The sequence below is a fragment of the Branchiostoma floridae genome, chromosome 9 (assembly GCF_000003815.2).
Source record: "Branchiostoma floridae strain S238N-H82 chromosome 9, Bfl_VNyyK, whole genome shotgun sequence".
Lineage (NCBI taxonomy): Eukaryota > Metazoa > Chordata > Leptocardii > Amphioxiformes > Branchiostomatidae > Branchiostoma > Branchiostoma floridae.
The window spans coordinates 20,460,097-20,470,067 of record NC_049987.1 but is presented as its reverse complement, the minus strand read 5'-3'; the positions used below and the strand labels follow the sequence as shown (position 1 = coordinate 20,470,067).

The window sequence follows — 9,971 nt, the reverse complement described above, 5'->3', positions numbered from 1 at the left end:
ATATGCAAAAAAGCAGGTACTCAAGCAAATGGATATGATGTTAGAAATGGTCAGACATTTCAGATAGCATCCACTATCTTTTGACATGTACCGGTATATTAATTGGCTCACATTTTTACCACAGTGTGTCCTTCTGATTGCCTTCTTCTTTTACAATAAAACTTTGTTCAAGCACCAAATAAGAAACATTAAGGGTCAGACATTACTGTTGCATTGCAGGTTATATTTAGAGATGGAAAATGCAGTCTGGCGATAGTTGAGACTTAGGGTTGTCCGTGTAAATCTCTAGCACTCCAGCTTCAAGGTCAAAAACAGCTGGAAAAGAAAGAGGACCAGTATTTAAAACTACAACTCCCGATAGGTTCTTAAGTGTTCTTCTGTTGCATAACCTTTAAATCAACTGAAATAGCTTGATGCATATTTTTTTCTTACCTGTTATTGATGCAGCTTGGTACCCTATGCTACAATGAAGCTCTCTGACTGGTTTTTGTTTTTGTTGTAATGTCACGTTTTCGCTGTGCTCGTATGTATGTCTGTAATAACTCTGTATGCATGCATGCATTTATGTGTGTGTTTGTTTGCGTGTCCGTGCATCTTGAAGAGATGAAGGTCGATTTGATCTCTCAACTTTTCTTATCTTTAGTGTCATTCCTTTCAACAAATGGCCCTTACACAAAATCGGGTTTGTTTGACCTCAATAAGATTTTTACAAAGCTGGTGTTAAAAGCAACAGGGTGTTGTTCCCTCCCTGTCAATGGAAAATAGTTTTGTTTGCTACATTTTCAGTGAGAGAGCTGGCTATTACATGACATACCTGTTGTTGCAGTTATGACTTCATCTTTCATTGTTCCATGCCGATAAATCGGGTACTCTGGGTCTTCTGAGTCACCTAAAAGAGAGACATTTGTTGAGACTCAGCCATAACTTGGAAGGGGAACCATAAGTTATAATCGGGAAGTCAACTCAAAGGGGAACCATTAGCTTGGAAAGTCGAAATTAAACACCCCTGCCAATGTTCTGACACCTCGATATCAATGTTCTCACAGACCAAGGAGGTTAAAAAAGGAATGTTCTGACACCCTAGCTAGGTTCCGAAAACCCTGTGTACTGACACCCACCCCATTTTCTGACACCCCTATGTTCCAACACCCCTATGTTATGTTGAGGGCTTGGTAATGTAAAGGGTTAGGGTCAGAGCATTGGAGTGTCAAACATAAAGGTACGGTGTAACCCTACATTTGAGCATTAACAGTATTGTATTCAGGATTTTAAGACAGTTTTGTTTGCTCAATGCAATTGAGGAGAACAAAGCACAGCTAGAAAATGATGAACTGGTAATCAATTTTTTAAGGTCACAATGATTGTCGTATTGAATTCATCTTTAAGTTAGTGGTTTGGGATGGGTTGGAACAGACTTTCACACATACCAAGAAAGTTGAGCACGTCCTGTACTGTCTTGGCTGGGTCCATCTCATCAGCACGTGACTTCCGGTGTAGAGAACTTGGGGTCAGCCACTGGGGTATGTCCAGGTGGTCATACCTGAATAATATAGAAGGGAGTGTCCAATGACATTGCCACATCAAGCTAACTTGTTCGGTCTTAACGGGGGCCGCCCTAAGACGGTCCCCGTCGTAAGACGGTACGGATTTTTTGCTGATCTTATTATCCATAAGTACACCGTGTTTGTTGCCACTGACTATGCTGATTACAAAGGTAAATAAACCAAGTCCATGCACACAGCTTTAATTTGCATTCCAAGTATACTTTAACATATTTACTTCATGTTTAAAAAAAACACAGAATTCTAACAGTAATGTTGACAGTGCTGAATCACTTCGGTCACCGGCCTCTGCGTATTGGCGGCTCGTGTTGCTAACTATACGAACTCATCCAAGCAGTCATACAACTGCCATGATACGCATAAATAAAGCTCCATAAAACACTATGAATATGGGTCTTCAAATTTTTGTTGAGTAGAAAAGCAACCAAAAGGAAGCGACATAAACATTGCCACCATTGTACTCCCAAGGGAGTGTGGCCGTGAAGGTGGCAGACTAGAGAACGCTCCAAAGATTTATTTGACTGTAACAAATGATTCGTGCTGTCTATGAAAATAAGACTTGACAGAGAGATGTAGATGATATTTTCATATAATCAGACTGAGTTTTGTTGATGTTGGCGGTGTCGTTTTTTCGTAATGTTTTTTTAGTCGGGCATTCACAATCAGTGCATTCAGCCCTTTGCCCGTAAAACATCAGCTGGATTGTTCTAGGTACAGCCTTCCTCATGTGAGACAAGAAGTACATACAGTCACGATTTTACTGTCAAAAGAAAGCTAAAATATCATACTATTGATTTTTTTCTGTGTACTTAAATTTACCACTTACTTCTGAAGAGAGCAAAATATAAAAAAAAGCGTACCGAGTTAGGCACACTGTTCAGCGTAGCACAAAATTGGAAGGTTACATACACAAAATTGTCTCTCAGTGTTTGCCGCTTGTAACACGCAGCGCGAAAGGTTCATGAACCACATGAATGCATTTCTTATTCAAGTATGTTGTTCAAATCTATGAGTAAAAAATTCAGTCATCAAAATTTGACCACTCTCAGGCAACTAGCGATGGAGCGCCATGAGTTTGAGCGCAAGAAAAAGCGTACCGTTTTGGGGCACCTCCCGTTAGATATTGAAACCTTAAGCCCAGCCGGACACTGAAAGAAAGCAGGGTCATAGTGGGGGATTTTTGTGTTGTCTGAAGTATCATTAAGCTACTCCTATCTTTGTATGTTGCTTGTACAAAACGTATCAAGGACATTAATTTGACCACGGGGACCAGTCAATTGTGTAACAGCAACAAAAAATTTCCTTGCTGTTCAGTAGCAGGGTAACTTTTACAGGAAGGGGTTGCTAAGTCCTTCCCCTTTAACCTGCACAAGGCACCATCTTGAACACAGGACATCCATTTCGTGTCCCGTCCAAAAGAGAGTGCAGCTCAGACTCCCTCATCGCGCGATGTCCAGACCCTGGGGCTTGAACCGGGGTCCCTCGGTTAACTAATCTTAACTGGAACCAGGTCCTTAACTACCTGTTGAACTATCGGGTAAGTTTGAACATTATCAAAGATCATCCACATACATGTTGTAGTGATAGTAGTGGCCGACAGAACCCTTCTCCACTGCTTCAATCCCACGTAGGGAGACCAGAGTGCCAGATTCCCCATCAACCGGTGCACACTCTACAGAGTACATCCTCACACTGTCGTCATGGAGTGTTGCTATGTTACTACCGAACCCCATGGCCACGCCCACAGGAGTGTTCCGGAGCATGTCCACGGCATGTTCTACGGAGGAGGCCGTTAGGAGGGCACGGTTCATGAAGTGGCGAACTGCAGAAAAAAAGAGGACAAAGATTAATTATATTTAATCAATCATAGTAAAGGGGATTTAGAAATATGGATCCAGCTTAGCTCTGTAGAATTTGAGGTCTAGAGGTAGGATTCTTTATCTATGTACTAACGACTACTATGAAACAAAGAGGAAACCTTCTGCTGAAAAGACAGGTGATTATGTTTATGGTATCTATGATATCCCACTAGCTCTTCTTCCCTCTGCAATTCCCCAGATTGGGAGACACAGAGAACAAACTTTGAAGACAATGGAGCTTGCTCTTGTTGCAGGCCTTAAGTAGAGTCATATACACCTGTCTCTACGTACAATACTAACCCCTTTAAAAGAATACAAAGCACATATAACGTTACAGTCTCTGCATCATACAATATCTAAGCAAGTAGATCACCCAGATGATGATGAAAAAAGAAACAGCGTGTACAGACTGTTTTGGTCTCACCTATCCTGTCACACTTGAGCGTTTTTGCCAGCAGCGCGTTAGTGGAGAAGCAGACGCCGTGAGAGTTGTAGGCGTACGCCACTCCGGGCAAAACTCCAGGGTAGCAGTACGCGGTAAAGTTCTCCTCTGGAAGAACGTCGCCGTTCGGAAGCTGGTACGGTGCAATGTTTGCCGCAATGACGTACGCACACGTTTGGATGTTTGCGTCGCCGTCCTCGTTGTGAGCAAGGATCCTAGGGCCATTGCGGAAGTTCAGGAACACAGATGTACAACCTGGAGAGAAAATTTGAAAACAAGTTTAATATACCACTGTAAAAAGTTGCTTGGCAATGTTATGCATATTCAGTCGCTGATCAAAGACAGTGGACGCTGTTGTATCTGACTGTTTTCAAAAATCATGCAGAGTATCTCATTGCCTGAATGCCTAAACTTTATTTTGTTGCTTGGCAATGTTATGCATATTCAGTCACTGATCAAAGACAGTGGATGCTGTTGTATCTGACTGTTTTCAAAAATCATGTATGCAGAGTATCTCATTGCCTGAATGCCTAAACTTATTCTACATATTCGCAGTGGTCATGCTGACTCAATATGTTCTCACAGCAAACTCATTTACGCCACGAACATGGCTCTGACTACTGTACTGCTATATTGTTTCAACTCCAAACACCAGCTGAGCCTAATCAACCTCTGTTGCCCCAAAATCAAGTACAAGTACCTACAAATTTGATACATGATGATTAATAGTTATCAGTTATATTCCTTCCCTCAGAATTTGTGTATCAAGATTCGTGTACCAAAGTCTAGACTTCCCCTCAGACTGTGAAACAAGTAAAAACACACCTGAAGTTTCGTCGATATTTTTTTGTTTGCTCTTCAGCATGAGGAGCATCTCAGGGCGGCAGTGTAAGAGGAACAGGTGTTCAAATGACACCCCCGCTCCTTCCGCCACCCCCTGTACCTCCTCCATGTACTGTGGGTACACTGACTGGGCCACCTGCAGGTACCCTGGGAATATGCAGTCATTAGATCTTTAGATTAGAAAAAAATCATCATCAATATCAATGAACAAGTGTCCCAAGCGGTCTGCCTAGACCCAGTTTTGGGTGTTTGTGTGTGATATGCACATTGTGAACCAACACCTGGGGCAGCTTTGTCTAGAAATGTTTATCTTGTCGGTTTTTCTTTTCTTTATTTTGCTGAATATTTGTTTATTTCATCTCAAGACATCTTGGTTGCCCCTTCAACTTGACGAAGTTTAACCAATTGGTTTAACTCACCTCCCACATGTACATTTTAACACATTAACACATGAAAATTTATACGCTTAGGATTTCACGTACCGATGTTCTCAACAAAGGCCGTTGATAAAGATATCATCACATGATTATTCATCCCTTGGGAAATTACGTATTTGCTCCACTGGAAAAACAGAAATACTTGGTTCCAGCTTTACCTCAGCCTTTATATGTCTATGTAGTATACTCAGTCACTTTTACCCAACTTTGCACGTAACCACGGTTTCCATACATAACTCCACTTGCTACATTGTGCATCATGTACATGTATTCTCTAAGCAGACGTTGGGATAGATTATCCTAAAAAAAATACCATTGTCCACTTTGACCCAACATCTGCTTCGAGACTGTATAGTAGTATTAAAGGGTATAAAAACTCAGACCTTCGTACACTTGTCTCCCCTCCGTGGTTCCGAAGTAGGGCAGGAGAAGCTTTCCGAAGTTGGCGTATTTCTGCAGAAACTCCCCGATCTGCCGTCGGAAGGTCCTGCCGACCTGCAGCCCGACCTCTCGGTGCGTTCCCCTCACGTGCAGGATGCGCACAGACATGGCCACGCCGGCTGAAGACTCAGCTTCAAGTAGAGGACGTCTTCAAGTCCTTCTTATACTTCTTTACAAGACCTAATGCTGCGCGGGGCCAATGCTTACTTCGAGATTCGTCTTTTGACAGACTATATAAACGAACAGCTAACAAAACACGTGCAGAAAATGACGCAACGCAAGACCAGTCTTGCCGGTTCTGCCCAGCCCGTAAACAATGCCTAGTCGTGCCCGACTAATCCAGTGACACCAAGGAAAAGGAGGACCCGACCTGTGACGTAAGGGGTCAGGGATGCCCCCAGGCAAGTGACGTCATGGTGCCACACAGGTAATTGATTTGATTTGTTTTTTTGTTGTCTAAATTAATACAACCAAGGCCACCCAAGGGCAAGCCCTGGTGACTGAACAATACCCTTCTCACCTTCTCAACCTAATGCCTACTGAGCAATATACTAAGTACATCTGTACATGGTACAATACAAGCGGCTACATGTAGAGACGTTTAAATCTTACGAAGATGTAGAATCTCAACAGAAAACTTGGTGACTTTTCTTCAAATAGAGGCTAGGCTCCGGTTGGTTTTGGACTTTTTTGTCAGCCTTGTCGGGTTTCCTTTTTGTTTGGCTGGCGGACAAAAAATCTGACAAATTAAAAAGCCCGATAAAATCACCTAAAAAACAGTCGGAGCCTAACCTCTGCTTGGAGACTACGTCATTGGCGCAGTGACAGTGACCGGTGACGTCACTCCTATACATGTAACACGATGCCGGCCTATCCCAGTAATGCCATGCGGCCCCTAGCGGGCTGTGCAGGGCTGTGCGTAAGTCAATACCATTGCGCAGTTTATATATTATAACGTTACCGGCCTCTGTAGACAAACAAGCGAGGTGCTACCACCACATTTCCGTGCAGTGAACTCAGGTAAGCATGTCAACTGAACGTACCTTTTCCCTGAAATCAAGAAGGTTTTATATCCAGGGCTGATCAACTAGCCAATGGCTATGTAAAACTACATGTAGTTATGACTGCTGACAAAGTTAATATAGGACATTTGACTTGGACATGCAACAATATGCGAATATGAATATATCTGCAATACATTGTGAAGAGAGTGTCTTCAAACTCACAGTATATTACAATAATAGCATATTCTACAACAGGACATACTCAGGGGCAACCGGGGGGTGTTGCAAGACGCAGTTACCATTTACTCTAGACTAGTTCATGCACAATGTTGATCTTTAAAGGGAAACCGCTAGTATATCTGTATTTATAGAGTTAGCCTTTGAAATATTGTATGTTGTCCCAATATCACAAAGCAAAATCTGGAAATACAAGGCTAACCTATAGTGACTTCGATATGCAAGTTTACTCGGTTTGTATTTATTTAAAGTCAAAAGAGGACCTCTATGTTTGCACTTGATGGTCAACCGGTCGTCTGTTACATTTATGTTCATATAAACTGGGCAGGATGCCAGCATATGCTGCGTACAACCAAAGGAAAGGGGGTCAAGTCATATAACCCTATACTGTAATATACAATGTACATGTCCGAACTGTTCATAGACACGCAAGCAATGGACAAAACGAAACTTAACCATGTATACATTGTACACAAAAGCAATATGCTAAGTACTCTGCTTGTTCTAAAGTTTCAATCTCTTTTCTGTTTTGGGAGTAAGAAGACGAAACAACACCAACTATGGCGGAGGAAAGCGAGAAAAGGGTTCCGAGACCCAAGAAGCAGTTCAAGAGGCCGGAAATAAAACCTTACAAGGTTTGTTTGTTTGTTTGTTTGTTTGTTTGTTTGGCATCACCGGTAGAGGCGTAACACCAGTTTTGCACACAAGCTGCGTAAGACCAAACCGGAGGTCTTGATTAATCTCTACCACAATCTCTACTGAGTTTGTGTCACACAGACTAACCATGACACCACCTTACCACCTTAGGTTAAGAACCTGTCGGCGTTTGATGTGAAGATCCCAGAGTGCCACGGGGAGTCCCTACTGCTTCCCAGGGAGGACAGACTGGCCATCGCCGTGCCGAGAAGTACCATCACACCCGACGTGAGTCTGCTAGCTTTAATTATGACTTTATTTCTTTACTTTCCCCAAGACTGCAGCTTTAGTTTTGAAGCTTTTGTTTTTAGCGATGTATAGTTGCATGTGGATGGATCGTCATGAAAAGGTATTGGCCTATCGAATTAATTGAAAATTTCTTTGGTACTTTAATACGGTCCCAATGTTTTGTTGAAGAGTATATTTGACAAAACAAAATAACATCACGGAAAAATACAAAGTTAAGAGGAAACACAAATAATTGAAACATATGTGACAACTCAAAATCAACATGTTATAAACATAAGCCTGATGTCATTGATCTTATTTTAGATGAGCGCAGAGGATTGGGTGAGGGCTTACATACGCATGCGCAATGCCACCGTGAACTACGACAGGCTGTTCATGGAGATAGTGAACTACCTGGAGAAGGGACCGGAAGATTTTGACAAAATGGTGAGTCCTTCGTACTTGCCATTCAACATGTGAAAACTATGCTTTTCGAAAAGAGGTGGGGAAATTTCCTCAGTACAGTCAACCTACAGATACTGTGCACATCGATCTTCTGTCTTTTCTGTCACAATTGGAAAATTAGTGAACTAAAACTGGATAGGAGTTAACGTTACAGAAAGTGGAGTTCAGAGTTGGTTTATTGATTTATTTATTTATTTCTGTAATCTTTATCCAGGGTGGTCCAAGCTCAGTGCTCTTGCACTGCTTTTCAGTGGAGCCCTGCGTGTTACATAAAAAGAAATTAAACATATTCATCACAAACATAGGCAAACATAAATAGACAGCAATAAATGAAATGATTAAATAACAATGGTAATGAAACTGATGTAAACAATAATACTAATCATAACAATAGATGCTGCTAGTGATGATGATATCAATACAAATGATGAATGAAAATAATGGTACGAAACTAAAGAAAACAATAATGATAATAACAAAATAAATACTATCAAGTTGTCATTTTCATTGAGTGGTCAGAGGTCAGGCTATCCTTGGTAGGATTTGTCATTGATCAACCTGTCTGGGAGATATGTAATCTTAATCAAAATCTTATTTGCAGAATTAATGAGCTGCAATTTTGCAGGAAAACAAAGAAAATCTAGATATTCTACGGAGGTTTTACCTTACTGCCTAGTACCTACCTAGTCCCTTGACCCCCAGGTCGTCGGGGGACAAAGTTGTCATGAAAATAGAGAGATATCTTCAGGATCGTTTGCAATTTTTGTCTTTGCAGTTGCAGTCTTTCAAGCAGTGATAAGATATTCGAATTCTTGTTTTTACGGAGGTCACGTTGATTCTGTCCCCTTCCCAGGACGTAGTTGCGCTGTTAGAAGCCCTGGTGGAGCACGCGGAGTCTGCTGAGATCTATGACATGGAGATGTGGCACAGGAAGCTGTGGCAGATGAAGGTGTCCTCCGGCTGGGAGGAGTGCTACCAGATCTGGTACGACTACAGCGACTATTGATTGAGGAGTGCTACTATACCAGATCTGGTACGACTACAACGACTACTGAGGGAGGAGCGCTACCAGATCTGGAACGACGACTACTGAACCAGAGCTAGCTGGGGTTGCCAAGTCAGAAAACTTGGACTTGTCATTAACATTGACCTTACGATGGTTCCTCTTCATTGACAACCTTTGATAAGGCACGTGCGATATTGCAGTATCTGAAATTCCTGGTAGCGTTACATGTAACGTTACAAGTATCGGTGAACCGGAATCAAACTGTGTGAAGACGCAAACAAGGATCCTATCACATATTTGTAGAACATTCAACAGCTTCTCGGAGAGGCAAACTTACACCGGAAACAGATCCCTGATTTGCCGGCAACAAAGGGAACATTGGAAGAAACTACATTTAGATTTACATTCATCTACGCCTCAGCTGACCTAGGACGTTCGTTGTCAACAAATGCTAGTATCAATGCGGGTCGACATTTGTGCCGTCACTTACGTCAACATTCGAACGCGTTCGAACAACGCTCGATGACCACATTCGAACGTAACTCTAGCCTACCTTCTGTTCGAATTCGCGTTCGATCGAACATTGACTTGTCCCTGTGACGTAGAACAAGGACAAAAACACGTGAACTCGTCTGTGTGTTGTTGCAACGAAAACAATGTCTTAGAGAAAAAGGACACAACGATCGGTCGTCTATTACACTTCGTGATAAAGTGAAAGATGTATTATCAAATTTATATTAAATTGCTTGTA

At 42.0% G+C, this 9,971-nt stretch overlaps 2 protein-coding genes across 3 annotated transcripts; one reads left to right on the top strand and one right to left on the bottom strand.

Annotated features, from left to right (window-relative positions):
* Window positions 1–202: 202 nt before the first annotated feature.
* Window positions 203–6,019, bottom strand: LOC118422662 (acyl-coenzyme A:6-aminopenicillanic-acid-acyltransferase 40 kDa form-like). Its single transcript, XM_035830334.1, has 7 exons — window positions 5,527–6,019; window positions 4,689–4,853; window positions 3,846–4,118; window positions 3,135–3,384; window positions 1,428–1,540; window positions 815–889; window positions 203–315 (listed from the first exon to the last, which is right to left on the bottom strand). Exons 1-7 carry the CDS (start codon window positions 5,690–5,692, stop codon window positions 227–229), a joined length of 1,131 nt encoding a protein of 376 aa, XP_035686227.1. The 5' UTR covers window positions 5,693–6,019; the 3' UTR covers window positions 203–226.
* A 469-nt stretch (window positions 6,020–6,488) lies between these two features.
* Window positions 6,489–9,238, top strand: LOC118422396. Of its 2 annotated transcripts, none has more exons than XM_035829918.1 (5): window positions 6,489–6,604; window positions 7,366–7,460; window positions 7,633–7,749; window positions 8,074–8,196; window positions 9,068–9,238. In XM_035829918.1, exons 2-5 carry the CDS (start codon window positions 7,386–7,388, stop codon window positions 9,218–9,220), a joined length of 468 nt encoding a protein of 155 aa, XP_035685811.1. In that variant the 5' UTR covers window positions 6,489–6,604; window positions 7,366–7,385; the 3' UTR covers window positions 9,221–9,238. The 2 variants fall into 2 exon arrangements, with proteins under 2 accessions (XP_035685811.1, XP_035685812.1); XM_035829919.1 differs by having other exon boundaries at window positions 6,516–6,604; window positions 7,362–7,460.
* Window positions 9,239–9,971: the final 733 nt, after the last annotated feature.